Source organism: Salvelinus fontinalis, chromosome 19, assembly GCF_029448725.1.
Source record: "Salvelinus fontinalis isolate EN_2023a chromosome 19, ASM2944872v1, whole genome shotgun sequence".
NCBI classification, from domain to species: domain Eukaryota; kingdom Metazoa; phylum Chordata; class Actinopteri; order Salmoniformes; family Salmonidae; genus Salvelinus; species Salvelinus fontinalis.
Genome location: NC_074683.1, coordinates 16,100,655 through 16,119,355, shown reverse-complemented (window position 1 = coordinate 16,119,355; position 18,701 = coordinate 16,100,655). Strand labels below are relative to the sequence as shown.

The 18,701-nt window shown below is 43.3% G+C and overlaps 1 protein-coding gene across 2 annotated transcripts in view; it reads right to left on the bottom strand.

Annotated features, from left to right (window-relative positions):
• The window catches only part of LOC129816437 (dachshund homolog 1-like), a 317,078-nt gene that overhangs the window by 120,230 nt on the left and 178,147 nt on the right, over positions 1-18,701 (bottom strand). For both annotated transcript variants that reach the window (XM_055870927.1, XM_055870928.1), the window contains exon 3: positions 12,644-12,796. In XM_055870927.1, coding sequence (XP_055726902.1) covers positions 12,644-12,796 — 153 coding nt within the window. The remainder of the gene's footprint in view (positions 1-12,643; positions 12,797-18,701) is intronic.

Sequence of the window (18,701 nt, the reverse complement as noted above, 5' to 3'; positions counted from 1 at the left end):
ACTGAGCCGCTGACATGGTCCCCCGCATCTCACAAGGTCTTCGTGGCTAACGTAAGTAAGATATTTAAGAGTGTTAACCCTCGCAAGGCTGCTGGCCAAGAAGGCAATCCAAGCAACATCTTGAGAGCATGCGCCGATCAGCTGGCTAGAGGGTTTACGGACATATCCAATCTCTCACTATCCCAGTCTGTTGTCTCCACTTGCTTCAATATGCCCACCATCATTCCTGTACCCAAGAAAGTGAATGTAACTGAACTAAATGAATATCACCCCATAGCACTCACTTCTCTAATCATGAAGTGCTTTGAGAGGCTAGTTAAGGACTACACCACCTCCATCTTACCTGACACCCTTGTCACGGCTCCTCCTCTGCCGTGCAGGGGGTGGTTCCTCCTGCAGGCAGAGAAGGGTCGTTAAGTGATTGGAGCCACCTGGGCTCAGGGTATAAAACTGCTTACTAATCGTCTTGCTCTCTCTCTCTCTCTGCTCCTCCAGGTATGCTCATGATTTGTTTGTTCCTTTTTAGTTTTGCATAGTTTTCACTCAGTCATGTTCACACACACATATTCATGCACCCATGCACTTTACATACACCTTACATTATGATACATCCACACCTCATTCCTATTTCTTAGTTTTAAGTTCATAGTTTGTTTAATAATAAAGAACACTTTTAAATTGGCCTATACCTGTTGTTCGTGTCCCCTCATTTTTGTCACAGGCTATGAGCCGGCTTGTGACACCCTAGACCCACTACAGTTTTCATTCCACTCCAATAGATCCACGGACGACAGGATCACCATTGCACTGCACACTACCCTATCCCACCTGTACAAGAGGAATACCTATGTAAGAGTGGTGTTCATCGAATACAGCTCGGCCTTCAACACCATAGCGCACTCCAAGCTCATCACTAAGCTCAGGGCCCTGGGTCTGAACCCCTCCCAGTACAACTGCATCCTCGACTTCCTGACATTCTGACCCCAAGTGGTGAAGGTAGGCAACAACACTTCCGCCACGCTGATCCTCATTACAGGGGCCCCACAGAGGTGATGCTCAGCCCCTCCTGTACTCCCTGTTCACCCATGAATGCGTGGCCACGCAAGTCTCCAACCCAATCAGCAAGTTTGCTGACGACCCAACAGTGGTAGGCCTGATGACCAACAACAACGAGGCAGCCTACAGGGAGGAGGTGAGTGCCTTGGCGGAGTGATGCTAGGAAAATAACCTTTCCGTGAAAGTGGGCTACAGGAGACAGCAGAGAGAGCGCACCCCCATCCACATTGATGGGGACGCAGTGGAGAGGTTTAAAAGCTTCAAGTTGCTCAGCGTGCACATCACTTCACACAGACAGTGTGGTGAAGAAGGTGTAACAGCATCTCCTCAACCTGAGAAATGTGGCTTGTGCCCTCACAAACTTCTACAGATGCACCATTGAGAGCATCCAGCTCTGTCAGGTTGGATGGGGAGCGTTGCAGCACAGCTGTTTTCAGGTCTCTCCAGAGGCGTTCGATCAGGTTCAAGACCGGGCTCTGCCTGGGCCACTCAAGGATATCCAGAGACTTGTCCCGAAGCCACTCATGAGCGCTCTGGAGCAGGTTTTCATCTAGGATCTCTCTGTACTTTGCTCCGTTCATCTTTCCCTCGATCCTGACCAGTCACCCAGTCCCTGCTGTGGAAATACACTCCCACAGCATGATGCTGCCACCACCATACTTCACCGAAGGAATGGTGCCAGGTTTCCTCCAGACGTGACACTTGGCATTCAGGCCGAAGAGTTCAATCTTGGTTTTATCAGACCAGAGAATCCTTTTTCTCATGGTCTGAGAGTCTTTAGGTGCCTTTTGGCAAATTCCAAGCGGGCTGTCAAGTGCCTTTTACTGAGGAGTGGCTTCCGTCTGGCCACTCTACCATAAAGGCCTGATTGGTGGTGCTGCAGAGATGGTTGTCCTTCTGGAAGGTTCTCCCATCTTCACAGAATAACTATAGAGCACTGAGTGGCCATTGGGTTCTTGGTCACCTCCCTGACTAAGGCCGCTCTCCATCGATTGCTCAGTTTGGCCGGGCGGTTCCAAACTCCTTCCATTTAAGAATGATAGAGACCACCGTGTTCTTGGGGACCTTCAATGCTGTAGACATTTTTTTGTACCGTTCCCCAGATCTGTGCCTCGACACAAACCTGTCTAGGAGCTCTACGGACAATTCCTTTGACTTGATGGCTTGGTTTTTGCTCTGACATGCACTGTCAACTGTGGGACCTTATATAGACAGGTGTGTGCCTTTCCAAATCATGTCCAATCAATTTAATTTCCCCAAAGGTAGAATCCATTCTAGTTGTAGAAACATCACAAGGATGAAAAATGGAAACAAAGGGTCTGAATAGTTTTGTAAAGGTATTTATGTTTTTAATTTTTGATACATTTGCTAAAATTTACAAAAAACTGTTTTGGATTTGTCATTATGGGGTATTGTGTTCGATGAATGAGGGGGGAAAATGATTTAAACCATTTGAGAAAAGGTTGTAACATAACAAAATGTGGAAAATGTCAAGGGGTCTGAATACTTTCCGAATGCACTGCACATACTGTGTTCTATTTATGGCTAATTATATAACTACTGTTATTCACACCTTGTATATTCACATACTGTCTATACACATCATTCAAATACATGTATATTATTTATATTCCGGACTCTAATTTCCTTTTGTACAGTGTAATTATATACTGTACTTTACTGTGTATTTATATACTTCTCGACATAGCACATTCAGATATTTCTGCTATTGTATATTGCATTCCTTGTATATCTTTTGTAAATTCATCCAGTGAAGATACATATAGAGTTGAAGTCAGAAGTTTACATACACTTAGGTTTGAGTCATTAAAACTAGCTTTTCAACCACTCCACAAATGTCTTGTTAAAAAACTATAGTCTTGGCAAGTCGGTTAGGACATCTACTTTGTGCATGACACAAGTACATTTTCCTACAATTGTTTACAAACAGGTTATTTCACGTATAATTTACTGTATCACAATTCACAATTGAAAAGTGCAAATCAATCCCAGAACAACAGCAAAGGACCTTGTGAAGATACTGAAAGAAGCAGGCACAAAAGTATCTATATCTACAGTAAAACGAATCCTGTAACGACATAACCTGAAAGGCCGCTCAGCAAGGAAGAAGCCACTGCTCCAAAACCGCCATATAAAAGCCAGACTACGGTTTGCAATTGCACATGGGGACAAAGATCATACTTTTTGGAGAAATGTCCTCTGGTCTGATGAAACATCAGGAGGAAAAAGGAGGAGGCTTGCAAGCCGAAGAATACCATCCCAACCGTGAAGCACAAGGGTGGCAGCATCATGTTGTGGGGGTGCTTTGCTGCAGGAGGGCCCGGTGCACTTCACAAAACAGATGGCATCATGAGGTAGGCAACTATGTGGATATATTGAAGCAACATCTCAAGACATCAGTCAGGAAGTTATAGCTTGGTCGCAAATGGGTCTTCCAAATGGACAATGACCCCAAGCATACTTCCAGAGTTGTGGCAAAATGGCTTAAGGACAACAAAGTCAAGGTATTGGAGTGGCCATCACAAAGCCATGACCTCAATCCGATAGAAAATTTGTGGGCAGAACTGAAAATAGCGTGTGCAAGCAAGGAGGCCTACAAACCTGACTCAGTTACACCATCTCTGTCAGGAGGAATGGGCCAAAATACACCCAACTTATTGTGTGAAGTTTGTGGAAGGCTACCCAAAACGTTTAACCCAAGGCAATGCTACCAAATACCTATTGAGTGTATGTAAACTTCTGACCCACTGGGAATGTGATGAGAGAAATAAAAGCTGAAATAAATCATTCTCTCTACTATTATTCTGACATTTCACATTCTTAAAATAAAGTGGTGATCTTAACTGACCTAAAACAGGGAATTTTTACTTGGATTAAATGTCAGGAATTGTGAAAAACTGAGTTTAAACGTATTAGGCTAAGGTGTATGTAAACTTCCAACTTCAATTGTAGATTGCATTTGGATCACTGTTACAGTGCTAATTGGGCTGTTATTGGATTCGTTCTGACATTTCTTTGATTTATTTGTTGTTCTTTCTGTTTTCTTTCTTTCTTTTTTTGTTTGACATTTTACTACATTGTTAGGAGCTAGTAACGTAAGCATTTCGCTGCAACCGCTATAACATCTGCTAAACTGTGTACGCAACAAATACATTTTGATGTGATTTAGCTGGCTGGACGTTTATCCAACTGAAAGGCCTAGTGCCCCACATGCACTACCTGGGTCTGTGATCTGTAATTGTGGCATTTCCTGAAAGCCACAAGAACAATCCACATTGTACACATCGAGAGGGCCTCTGAACCCCCTTTGAAACCAACACACACCACCTCATTCGCAAGACTGCCAGGGAGAATCAAAGAGAGTGAGAGACAAACTGTTTGTCTAATCAGCGAACAAGCTCTCTCTCTCTCTCTGATGTGGGGGAGAGAAACTTTAGCCTGTTCCATTGACGTCAACACAAAGACGCAACGCAATCCTACTCCACCAACAGAACAAGGTGTCCTTCTCGGTCTCAGCCTCTGTCTCTACCTCAGGCTTTGTCTGCCTCCTTCTCTACCTCTGTAAATGTTTCTGCTTCTGTTTTTACCTCTGTCTCGACCTCTGCCTGTGTCTGCCTCTGTGTCTGCCTCTGTGTCTGCCTCTGTGTCTGCCTCTGTGTCTGCCTCTGTGTCTGCCTCTGTGTCTGCCTCTGTGTCTGCCTCTGTGTCTGCCTCTGCCTTTGTCCCTCCTTTTGTTTCTGTCCCTGCCTCAGCCTCGAATGCCACCTCTGTGTCTGCCTCTATGTCTGCCTCTGTGTCTTCCTCTGTCTCTGCCTCTGCCTTTGTCCCTCCTTTTGTTTCTGTCCCTGTCTCGGCCTCGAATGCCACCTCTGTGTCTTCCTCTGTGTCTGCCTCTGCCTTTGTCCCTCCTTTAGTTTCTGTCCCTGCCTCGGCCTCGAATGCCACCTCTGTGTCTTCCTCTGTGTCTGCCTCTGCCTTTGTCCCTCCTTTTGTTTCTGTCCCTGCCTCAGCCTCGAATGCCACCTCTGTATCTGCCTCTGCATTTATCTCTCTGTCTCTGCTTTGCCTCTGACTTGTATGCCTGTATCTGCCTCTGCTTTGCCTCTGACTTGTATGCCTGTATCTGCCTCTGCTTTGCCTCTGACTTGTATGCCTGTATCTGCCTCTGCTTTGCCTCTGACTTGTATGCCTGTATCTGCTTCTCTGTCTCTGCCACTGTCTCTGCTTTAGTCTGAAACTATTAGTAGTAGTATTACGTATTTTCAATAGTTACAATAGTCATTATCACTATCAACACCTTTTGAATTTCTATGAACTCTCTTTCTTTAAAAGAGAGCATTAATTCACTTCCTCATCAGCACTGCCCTGCAGTGTAAGCATTAGCAGAAGCAGTATCATCAACAAGGGCCTGAGTGCTGAGAGTGAAGCAGATTATGTTGCAAACATGAGCAAAATGTTTATGCTCTTCACGGCATGTGTCAAATGAGCTGTTGTAATTCAAATCAAATCAAATCAAAATGTATTAGTCACATGCGCCGAATACAACAGGTTTACACCTTACAGTGAAATGCTTAATTAAGAGCCACTAACCAACAATACAGTTTGAAAAATACAAATAAGAATAAGAAATATTAAAGATCGGCAGTAACATAACAATAGCGAGACTATATTCAGGGGGGGGGTTACCGGTACTGAGTCAATGTGCGGGGGCACCGGTTAATTGAGGCAATTTGTACATGTACTGTAGGTAGAGTTATTAAAGTGACTATGCATAGATGATAACAACAGAGAGTAGCAGCGGTGTAAAAGAGGGGGGCAATGCAATTAGTCTGGGTAGCCATTTGATTAGATGTTCAGGAGTCGTATGGCTTGAAGGTAGAAGCTGTTTAGAAGCCTCTTGGACCTAGACTTGGCGCTCCGGTACCGCTTGCCGGGCGGTAGAAGAGAGAACAGTCTATGACTAGGGTGGCTGGAGTCTTTGTCCATTTTTAGGGCCTTCCTCTGACACCGCCTGGTATAGAGGTCCTGGATGGCAGGAAGCTTGGCCCCAGTGATGTACTGGGCCGTACGCACTACCCTCTGTAGGGCCTTGCGATCAGGAGGCCAAGCAGTTGCCATACCAGGCAAGGAAGCAACTAGTCAAGATGCTCTCGATGGTGCAGCTGTAGAACCTTTTGAAGATCTGAGAACCCATGCTAAATTTTTCAGTCTCCTGAGGGGGAATAGGTTTTGCCGTGCCATCTTCACAACTTTCTTGGTGTGCTTGGACCATGTTAGGTTGTTGGTGATGTGGACACCAAGGAACTTGAAGCTCTCAACATGCTTCACCACAGCCCCATCGATGAGAATGGGGGCGTGCTTGGTTCTCTTTATCCTGTAGTCCACAATCATCTCCTTTGTCTTGATCACATTGAGGGAGAGGTTGCTGTCCTGGTACCACACGGCCAGGTCTCTGACCTCTTCCCCATAGGTTGTATCGTCGTTGTCGGTGATCAGGCCAACCAGTGTTGTGTCATAGTCAAACTTAATGATGGTGTTGGAGTCGTGCCTGGCCGTGCAGTCATGAGTGAACAGGGAGTACAGGAGGGGACTAAGCACGCACCCCTGAGGGGCCCCTGTGTTGAGGATCAGCCCGGCAGATGTGTTGAAACCTACCCTCACCACTTGGGGGTGGCCTGTCAGGAATTTCAAGATACAGTTGCAGAAGGATGTGTTTAGTCCCAGGGTCCTTAGCTTATTGATGAGCTTTGAGGGAACTATGGTGTTGAACGCTGAGCTGTCATAAATTAATTTTTATCTTACCTTTATTTAACTAGCAAGTCAGTTAAGAACAAATTCTTATTTTTAATGACGGCCTTGGAACAGTGGGTTAACTGCCTTGTTCTGGGGCAGACTGACAGATTTTTACCTTGTCAGCTCGGGGATTCGATCTTGGAACCTTTCGGTTACTCATCCAACGCTCTAACCACTAGGCTACCTGCCGCCCCAATGAAAAGCATTCTCACATAGGTATTCCTTTTGTCCAGGTGGGAAAGGGCAGTGTGGAGTGCAATAGAGATGGCATAATCTGTTAGGGCGGAATGCAAATTGGAGTGGGTCTAGGGTTTCTGTGATAATGGTGTTGATGTGAGCCATGCCAGCCTTTCAAAGCACTTCATGGCTACAGACGTGAGTGCTACGGGTTGGTAGTCATTTAGGCAGGATACTTTAGTGTTCTTGGGCACAGGGACTATGGTTGTCGGATTAAAACATATTAGTATTACAGACTCGGACAGGGCAGGTTGAAAAAGTCAGTAAAGACACTTGCCAGTTGGTCAGCGCATGCTTGCAGTACACGTCCTGGTAATCCGTCTGGCCCTTCGGCCTTGTGAATGTTGACCTGTTTAAAGGTCTTACTCACATCGGCTGCGGAGATGGTGATCACAGTCTTCCGCTAACAGTTTGTGCTCTCATGCATGTTTCAGTGTTATTTGCCTCGAAGCGAGCATAGAAGTAGTTTAGCTTGTCTGGTCGTCTCGTGTCACTGGGCAGCTCTCGGCTGTGTAGTCCGTAATCGTTTGCAAGCCCTGCACATCCGACGAGCGTAGTACGATTCAATCTTTGTCCTGTATTGACGCCTTGCCTTTTTGATGGTTCTTTGGTGGGCATAGAGGGATTTCTCAGCTTCCGGGTTAGAGTCCCGCTCCTTGAAAGCGGCAGCTCTATCCTTTAGCTCAGTGTGGATGTTGCCTGTAATCCATGGCTTCTAGTTGGGGTATGTACATACGGTCACTGTGGGGATGACATCATCAATGCACTTATTGATGAAGCCAATGACTTAGGTGGTGTACTTATCAATGCCATCGGAGGAATCCCGGAACATATTCCAGTCTGTGCTAGCAAAACAGTCCTGTAGCTTAGCATCTGCTTCATCTGATCACATTTTTATTGATCGAGTCACTGGTGCTTCCTGCTTTAATTTGTGCTTGTAAGCAGTAATCAGTAGGATACAATTATGGTCAGATTTGCCAAATAGAGGGCGAGGGAGAGCTCTGTCTGTGTCTCTGTGTGTGGAGTAAAGGTGGTGCAGAGTTTTTTTCCCTCTGGTTGCACATTTAACATGCTGATAGAAATTTGGTAAGACGTATTTAAGATACCTTGCATTAAAGTCCCCGGCTACTAGGAGAGCCGCCTCTGGGTGAGCGTTTTCCTGTTTGCTTATGGCAGAATGCAGCTCATTCAGTGCAGCGTTAGTGCCAGCATCGGTCTGTGGTGGTATGTAAACAGCTACAAAAAATACAGATGAAAACTCTCTAGGTAGATAGTGTGGTCTACACCTTATCATGAGATACTCTACCTCAGGTGAACCTTGAGACTTCCTTAGATATTGTGCACCAGCCTTTATTTACAAAAATACATAGTTCGCCGCCCCTTGTCTTACCAGATGCCGCTGTTCTATCCTGCCGATACAGCGTATTACCAAACCAGTATGTCGATAATGTGGTCGTTTAGCCACGACTCCGTGAAGCAAAAGATACGACAGTTTTGAATGTCCCATTGGTAGTTTAACCTTTCCAAAGATTATTTTCGGTCGTAAGAGACGGTTCGGAATTGTTGAAATGCAGCAACATTATGTACAAAGAAAGTTTAAAAAAACAAGTTAAACAGCGCAAAGAAACAAACAAAAAAGCACAATTGGTTCGGAATACGTAAAACGTCAGCCTTGTTCTCTGGCGCCATATTAATGCTACAGTGGAAGAGGTTACTTTATTGTTTTAACGCAATACGTTTCCTTTCAGTAAAAGAGATCCCTTCACAAACATGACTAGTTCATTTAACCCGTTAAGTATCTGAGGAGAAATTCCATTTGACAATAGCTGACCCTTCCCGGTCTATTCAAACAAACCTTTATGTACAACTAGCGATTTAAACATAGACGGAATGTTGTTTTTTTCCTTTTTAAATGATGGAGAAACTTTGGCTTTCCCTGTTGAACATTGCTTAAATGTTGCTCTCATTCCTTGGTCCATCTGAAGAGAGAATACTAACGACATAATGTTGAAGGAACATCGAAGGAATGTTGCTTTCCCTTTTTAAAAATGTCTCTCTCTCCGCAGTCCATCTGAACAGACTATACTATACTACTGTAGGCCCTAACATTACAGGAATGTGGATTTGTCCCTTCATAAATGTTGGTTAAACATTCATTTCTCTCTCCGTTGTCCATCTAAAGAGACTATACAAGGGCCATATATCAATGGTTCTCAAACCCTGTCCTTAAACCCTCAAGCCCTGTCCTCAAACCCTGGACCCCCAGACGTTTCACAATGTTGTTGTAGCCCTCAACGAGCTGATTGACATAATGAGTTGAATTAAGTGTACCGTCTCTGGAATAGATCCAACACCAGGCTGGGGGTCCCCTAGGAGAGGTTAGAGAACCACTGATTAAGATGACTTCTACTGGACACCTTGTCACACGAGACGTGTCTGTCACCCAGTAATCAATATGAGGACGGCTTCAGTCCCAAACATTATTTTTCTCAGCAAGCCATCGCTTTAACGAAACAAAGCATTTATTCAAATCGTACGTCTGAGAGCGATTTAAATCCGGGGAGAGTAAGTGAGAAGGGGAGGAAGGAGAGAGAGAGAGAGAGAGAGAGAGAGAGAGAGAGAGAGAGAGAGAGAGAGAGAGAGAGAGAGAGAGAGAGAGAGAGAGAGAGAGAGAGACGGGTATAGAAAGAGAGAACTAGATGGAGAGAGAGAATGTCTGTCTCCCTGCCTAGGCCCCGAATGATTTATTTTCTACATTTCCGCGAGCGAGAGATTTGTCCATACACAGTGACAGGTCACCTTCAAATGCCAGTGGCAGACTGTTCATCACCATGCACGCGAGCATCTCACCGCTGTGAGTAAATATTAAAGGAAAATAATCCAATTGATTGCGGATGGGGCCGAGAGGCGTCACCGCCATATATTTCACTCAGGGAGCTAATGCCGTGGCCCCCGTATCCACACCGACACACATGCATGCGGATCCACACTCGTGCATACACACACACACAGACATGTACACGCGCACACACACCATTGCTCCCTTCAACAGAATTATGATTCTTCAGGGAGTGCGTTCTTATGCGTGGCTGGCAGGCCATGTGCTCAAGGTTTGAATTGAAATTGTAAAAAGATAAAAGAGTTTCTTATTAGCTCCATTGTCATTCTTGTTAGCTCTTATTCACATTTCTCTTGATTTTGGTCATCTCATAGCCGTGTTTTCTCATTTGTCGTTCTCTTTCTTTCTATTGGTCTATTCTCTTGGATTGACCTCAGAGCTCATGAATTGTGCTTCTCGAAGAGTACGAAAGCAGATCAGCAATCCTTTAACTAGACCACAACAAATACCAAATATTTAGGATACTCAATAAGTGACAACAAACACACACACAAACTATATAAAGATAACTTTATCCCATTTCAACAATACGAAAGCAGATCTAATTAAATGGAACAATCTTCCCAAAAATCTTACAGGTAGAATAAACCTCTTCAGAATAGCATGGCTCCCCAAAGTTTTTATATTTATTCTCGGTAATAACAATTGCCCCACCGAAGACATTCTTTAAAAAAGTATACATAGTCATCATAACAGACATTTTACATCTTCCTAAGTCTGAGGATTGTTTTAACCTTCCAGACTCAAATTGTATAAACTCGCTACCCAAGGCTTTTACCTGGGACGTAGTTAAATGCACTAAAGAGGAACAATGGGTACATATTGAAGATGTGCATGCTCATTCCCAGAATCTTTTTACGTGTCTATTTTCAAAGGAAAAAGCAAGGACATGAACAGCTTCCTAGTTAACAACACTACAACAATACGGAAGAAGATGAAACGTGTTCTACAATCACCAATATCACTCCCTAAAAACACAACCTTCTGGAACAATCCTTGGACAGCTTTTCACAATTCACTGATAAATTGGTCCACATGGAAAACGAAAGGCATAGAAACCGTAAATGACTCCCCTGACAGAATTAATACGTCATTTTGGACTGACCAATGTAGATGGAGGGAAAGTTGGAGCATAACTAACGAAATTACGGTTAATTAAAAGTTATGCTTAACCCGGTATAAGCTAATGTATAGGACGTACTATACAGGAGACACAATTCACAAATTCTACAGCACAACGGCAGAGTCATGTCATAAGTGTAAAACAAATAATGACTCAATAATCCATGCTTTCAGGGAACGCTATCAAGTCTGGCAGTCGTGTGCGGAGCTAGAGCGTTGGGTGTCAGAAGTATGATAATGTAAACGTATTTTTAATCCATCTATCTGCATATTTCAAGACATGACATAGGAGGGTGTAGTGAGATACCCAGTGGACAGGACAATTCTCTTCTCATCACTCATCTTGATAAAATGTCTACTAAAAACCTGGAAATCAATCAGTCATTATTAACACAATGGGAAAATCAAATAATCTATGATTTCAATATTGAAACCGCGTGGGCTACGGAGAGAAACAAAATGGTGACGTTTCAGGCCATGTAGTGGAAAGTGATGTGGGCGCTGGAAATGGGGGGGGGTGTGGGCTAGTGAGTCTGGGCAGGTGTGATGTAATTGATGTTTGTATGATGTTGTCATTTGTATGTGTATGTCTTGTATTGTTTATAAAAGATCAAATAAAACCGTACAACGTTTTTTTTTAAAGAATTGTGCTTCTTTGTTCATACTGCTTAGTACTTCTGTCGAAATGTATTCATGAATCGAGACACTTAGCAAGAGTAAGTGAATCGAAAACACTATTTAGCGAATCAAAGCTTTAGGGATTACATGGATCCTATAATTTGTAATGGGCTCATAATAATTCACCACTATATTATCATTTTCCACAGTACACTAAGTGGCTCGGTGGCAATATTAGCTAAATCTGTCTGTATTTCTGGGCTAATAATTAATTGAAATGGCACATATTGAAAAAGCAATGATTAAATTAAAGAAATTAGAGACTGAGTTAATGGCGAATAGCTTTGGGATACAGTGTTTATGGATTAAATGTAGTATTTAACAATCTCTGTGTTGTTTTTAGATTGGATTTTACAGTGCAGCAGAGACAGAATGTACCATTGCCTTACAAAGACTTAGACAATGTGTTTAGCTCTATATTAAAATGCACAATAGTTGGACAAATAAATAAATAAAAGGAAAACAAAAATAGTTTGTAGATGTTTCAATTGGACCTGTATTCTCTGAACTACCTACATTGTGCTCCACACTTGCAAGAATAGGTATGATGGGAATCCAGTAGCTTAGCTTGACAGCTACTGTACGGGTGCATAGATTCTTGGAGTGGCATTGTACAAATGTACAGCATTGTTTCAACACAAGCTGTATATAGCTGAGATCTGCAAACTGTGATCCTCGCCTTGCTTATGCATGTGTGTGTGTGTGTGCGTGCGTGCGTCTGAGCGTCTGCATACATACCTGCATTGCTATCTGGATGCATGTCTTTGTGTGAGTGTGTGCACCTGTACGCACGTTCACGTGCATCTGTGTGTGTGAAGGTCACACTGACTGACTCACCCACGCCGGAGCTGAGATCTCCGTTCTCGCCATCGGCCCCATGCTGGTTGGCGTTGCTGCGGTAGCCGCTCATCACCTCCAGCTTGATCTTCTTCACCTTCATGGCCTCGGCGATGGCCGCGTTGGCAGCTGCCGCCGCCGCCGCCGTCAGCCCTGGACACACCGCACCAGAGAGGACAGGACACAGTTAGATACACACTTAGAATGCTAGTTGGTCTAGAACAAGGATCGGCATCTTTTTTAAAGGCTTTTAAAAAGGTTATATACTAAACATCGTGTGAATGATCTTAGGAAGTATTCACACTTAATGAGCAACAAGCATTTACAAATATAAATGATTTATTATGGAACTTCATCATAAAGTGTTCGGGCAATTTGCTGTGTAGAAATTATTACAATCATGTTCCAAGGCCCCCGACCATCCACTCGGACCATGGCTGAATCTAGTTGCCTACTCCTGGTCTAGAGGTTAGAGCAACTTCCTACAGCACATATACACCTGCGTACCCCAGTCCCACTGCCATTCTGTCACACACTTCTTGTTACTCTTCTGTCTGTGTCCTACAGCATAACAAAATGTGCGCGCATCAAAAGAAAGTGCATCGTACGGAACGCATTGAACATGACCCGAAGACGTTCTATATGTGTTGTCGGAAGGTCAAAGAGATAAGAGAACAAGTCACGCATACATACAGCATATTACATACTGAATAAGTACAGTATATAAATCAAGAATTAAACTATATGTACACTACCGTTCACAAGTTTGGGGTCACTTAGAAATGCCTTTGTTTTTGAAAGAAAAGCCCATTTTTGTTGTCCGTTAAAACAACATCAAATTGATCAGAAACACAGTGCAGACATTGTTGATGTTGTAAATGACTGTTGTAGCTGAAACCCACAAATGCTGACGCTCCAGATACTCAACTAGTCTAAAGAAGGCCAGTTTTATTGCTTCTTTAATCCGAACGACAGTATTCAGCTGAGCTAACATAATTGCAAAATGGTTTACTAATGATAAATGAGCCTTTTAAAAGGATAAACTTGGATTAGCTAACACAACGCGCCATTGGAACACAGGAGCGATGGTTGCTGATAACGGGCCTCTGTACGCCTATGTAGATATTCCATAAGAAATCTGCCTGGTAAATATGATATGAAATAGCTTTTCATGCTGCTAACAGCATCACACCGTGACTATGTAACTCTACGTAGCCTGTTCCCCCACTGGCTGGTAAATATGGCATCTTATGACATGAAATAGCTTTTCAGCAGGTTAACATGTGGACGAGATGTTGTTCTGTACATGTGGTTGCTATGAACGTGTTGCTGGCTCCATCGCTCCCAACTAACACTGTATTGACGTCACCGTGTGCTTTGATAGGAACATATGGACTCAGGAAAACATATATGCAATGGCATGCCATTATTTCTGTTCGTGGGCGGGGGGCTGTTGTATGTGAGTGGAAGTGTGTGTTTGTGTGGGTGGGTGTGTGTGTGTGTGTTTGTGTGTGTGTGTGTGGGTATGCGTGTGTACAGTGCCTTCAGAAAGTATTCATATCCCTTGACTTATTCCACATTTTGTTGTGTTAGAGCTTGAATTGTAAATGGATTATATTGATGTACACAACACGCCATAATGACAAAGTGTATTTTAGATTCTGTACAGGCTTCCTTCCTTTCACTCTGTCTATTAGGTTAGTATTGTGGAGTAACTACAATGTTGTTGATCCATCCTCAGTTCTCTCCTAACACAGCCATTAAACTCTGTGGCCCCGTGGTGAAATCCCTGAGCGGTTTCCTTCCTCTCCGGTAACTGAGTTAGGAAGGATGCCTTTATCTTTGTAGTGACTGGGTGTACTGATACACCATCCAAAGTGTAATTAATAACTTCACCATGCTCAAAGGGATAGTCAGTACCTGCTTTTGTTTTGACCCATCTACCAATAGATGCTCTTCTTTGTGAGGCACTGGAAAACCTCCCTGGTCTTTGTGGTTGAATCTGTGTTTCAAATTCACTACTCGACTAAGGGACCTTACCAGTGGTGCAAAGTACTTAAGTACAAATACTTAAGTAAGACTTAAGTCGTTTTCTGGGGTATCTCTACTTTCCTTTACAATTAATATTATAACTATTATTATAACTTTTACTACATTCCTAAAGAAAATAATGTACTTTTTACCCCTTACGTTTTCCCTGACACCCAAAAGTACTCGTTACATTTTGAATGCTGAGCAGAACAGGATAGTTGTCTAATTCACGCACTTATCAAGAGAACATCCCTGGTCATCCCTACTGCACCTGATCTGGTAGACTCACTAAACACAAATGCTTTGTTTGTGAATTTTGTCAGAGTGTTGAACTGTGCCCCTGGCTATCTGTACATTAAAAAAGCAAGACAATTGTGCTGTCTGGTTTGCTTAATATAAGACATTTTAAATAATTTATACTTTTACTTTTGATACTTAACTATATTTAAAACCAAATACTTCTAGACTTTTACTCAAGTAGTATTTTACTGGGTGACTTTCACTTTTACTTGAGTCATTTTCTATTAATGAATCTTTACTTTTACTCAAGTAAGACAATTGGGTACTTTTTCCACCACTGGACATTACAGATAATTGTATGTGTTGGGTACAGAGATGAGGTAGTCATTAAAAAAAGCATTTTAAACACAATTATTGCACAAAGAGTCAGTCAATACAACTTATTATGTGACTTATTGCAAACAGGACGCATGTTTTTGAATAATGTGGAAATTGCGCAAATTGGGGAGATTAAACTGCTTGGTGTAAACTCCCTGGATTGCAAACTGTCATGGTCAAAACATATAAACGCAACGGTAGCTAAAACGGGGATAGGTCGTTCCGTGATAAAGCGCCGCTCTGCTTTCTTTACATTGCTATAAACAAAACAAGTCCTACAGGTCCTAGTTTTTGTTGGACTACTGCCCAGTCATATGGTCAAGTGCCACAAAGAGGGACATAGGCAAATTACAGTTGGCCGACAACTGAGCAGCACGCCTAGCCCTTAAATGTACACAGAGAGCTAATATCAATGACATGCAATCAAATCAATCTCTCCTGGCTCAAAATACTGCATCACTACTTGTCTTTGTGAGAGGTATTGACATGTTCAAAGCACCGCGCAGTCTGTTTAAACGACTAGCACACAGCTCAGACACCCATGCATACCCCACAAGACATGCCACCAGGGGTCTCTTTACAGTCTCCGAGTCCAGAACGGACTCTGGAAAACGCACAGTACTACATGACCACATGGAAATATATTCCCCTTTTACTAGCCTGTTCAACCTCTCTTTCGTATCGTCTGAGATCCCCAAAGATTGGAAAGCTGCCGCGGTCATCCCCCTCTTCTATATCTATCCTACCCTGCCTTTCTATGGTCTTCGAAAGCCAAGTTAACAAACAGATCACCGACCATTTCGAATCACACCGTACCTTCTCCGCTATGCAATCTGGTTTCCGAGCTGGTCATGGGTGTACCTCAGCCACGCTCAAGGTCCTAAACGATATCATAACCTACATCAATAAGATACAATACTGTGCAGCTGTATTCATAGACCTGGCCAAGGCTTTCGACTCTGTCAATCACCACATTCTTATCGGCAGACTCAACATCCTTGGTTTCTCAAATGACTGCCTCGCCTGGTTCACCAACTACTTCTCAGACAGAGTTCAGTGTGTCAAATTGGAGGGCCTGTTGTCCCTCTGGCAGTCTCTATGGGGGTGCCACAGGGTTCAATTCTCGGGCCGACTCTTTTCTCTGTATACATAGCCCATCCAACTACCTCATCCCCATACTGTTCTTTTTTTTCTCCTTTGCACCCCAGTATCTCTACTTGCACATTCATCTTCTGCACATCTATCACTCCAGTGTTTAATTGCTAAATTGTAACTATTTCACCACTATGGCAAATTTATTGCCATACCTCCCTTATCTTACCAAATTTTCACACACTGCATATAGACGTTTTTCCTATTGTGTTATTGACTGTATTTTTGTTTATGCCATGTGTAACTCTGTGTTGTTGTTTGTGTCGCACTGCTTTGCTTTATCTTGGCCATGTCTCAGTTGCACACTTGCATACAAACACACACATGCCAGCACAATCACTCTCTACACGCATACATACTGGTCAAAAGTTTTAGAACACCTACTCATTCAACGGTTTTTCTTTATTTTTACTATTTTCTACATTGTAAAATAATAGTGACGACATCAAAACTATGAAATAACACATATGGAATCATGTAGTAACCAAAAAAGTGTTAAACAAATCAAAATATATTTTAGATTTGAGATTCTTCAAATAGCCACCATTTGCCTTGATGACAGCTTTGCACACTCCTGGCATTCTCTCAACCAGCTTCAACTGGAATGCTTTTCCAACAGTCTTGAAGGAGTTCCCACATATGCTGAGCACTTGCTGCTGCTTTTCCTTCACTCTGCGGTCCGACTCATCCCAAACCATCTCAATTGGGTTGAGGTTGGGTGATTGTGGAGGCCAGGTCACCAGCCCTCCATCAATCTCCTTCATGGTCCAATAGTCCTTACACAGCCTGTAGGTGTGGTGGGTCATTGCCCTATTGAAAAACAAATTATAGTTCCACTAAGCCCAAACCAAAAGGGAAGGCGTATCGCTGCAGAATGCTGTGGTAGCCATGCTGGTTAAGTGTGCATTAAATTCTAACTAAATCACAGACAGTGTCACCAGCAAAGCATCCCCACACCATCACACCTCCTCCTCCATGCTTTACAGTGGGAACCACACATGCAGAGATCATCTGTTCACCCACACCGCGTCTCACAAAGACACGGCGGTTGGAACCAAAAATCTCAAATTTGGACTCCAGACCAATGGGCAAATTTTCATCGTTCTAATGTCCATTGATCGTGTTTCTTGGCCCAAGCAAGTCTCTTCTTATTGGTGTCCTTTAGTAGGCCTGATTCAGTCTCCTCTGAACAATTGATATTGAGATGTGTATGTTACTTGAACTCTGTGAAGAATTTATTTGAGGTAACTCGGGGTCTTCCATTCCTCTGGGGGTCCTTATGAGAGCCAGTTTCATCATAGCGCCCGATGGTTTTTGCAACTGCACATGTTCTGTATTGACTGACCTTCACTAATTCATTTATATGTCATTTGTAATGACTGAACAAAGCCGCACTGGAACTGTTTTCAAGTGAGTGAAATGTAATTAGTAAAAATATTTATTTATCATAGGGCTTTTTTGGTCAATGCCATCTCTGTTCTATGTAAGAGAAACACTTATTTTATCAAATCAAATCAAACGTTGTTCCTAGCTCGAACAGTGCAGTAGTATCTAACAGATCAGAACAATACACAAATCTCAAAGTAAAATGATGGAATTAAGAAATAAATCAAAATTAGGACGAGCAATTTTGAGGTGGCATTGACTAAAATACAGTAGAATAGAATACGGTAAATACATATGAGATGAGTACAGAAGTATTTCAACATTATTAAAATGATTAGTGTGGCCAGTGATTCCATCTCTATGTATATAGGGCATCAGCCTCTAAGGTGCAGGGTTGAGTAACTGGGTGGTAGCCGGCTAGGGATGGCTATTTAACAGATGGCCTTGAGATAGAAGCTGTTTTTCAGTCTGTCCCAGCTTTGATGTACCTGTACTGACGTCGCCTTCTGGATGATAGCGGGGCGAACAGGCAGTGCCTCGGGTGGTTGTAGTCCTTGATAATCTTTTTGGCCTTCCTGTGACATCGGGTGGTGTAGGTGTCCTGGAGGGCAGGTAGTTTGCCCCCGGTGATGCGTTGGGCAGACCACACCACCCTCTGGAGAGCCCTGCGGTTGCGGGCGGTGCAGTTGCCGTACCAGGCGGTGATACAGCCTGACAAGATGCTCTAAATTGTGCATCTGTAAAAGTTTGTGAGGGTGTTAGGGGCCAAGGCACATTTCTTCAGCCTCCTGAGGTTGAAGAGGCGATGTTGTGCCTTCTTCACCACACTGTCTGTGTGGGTGGACCATTTCAGATTGTCAGTGATGTGTAC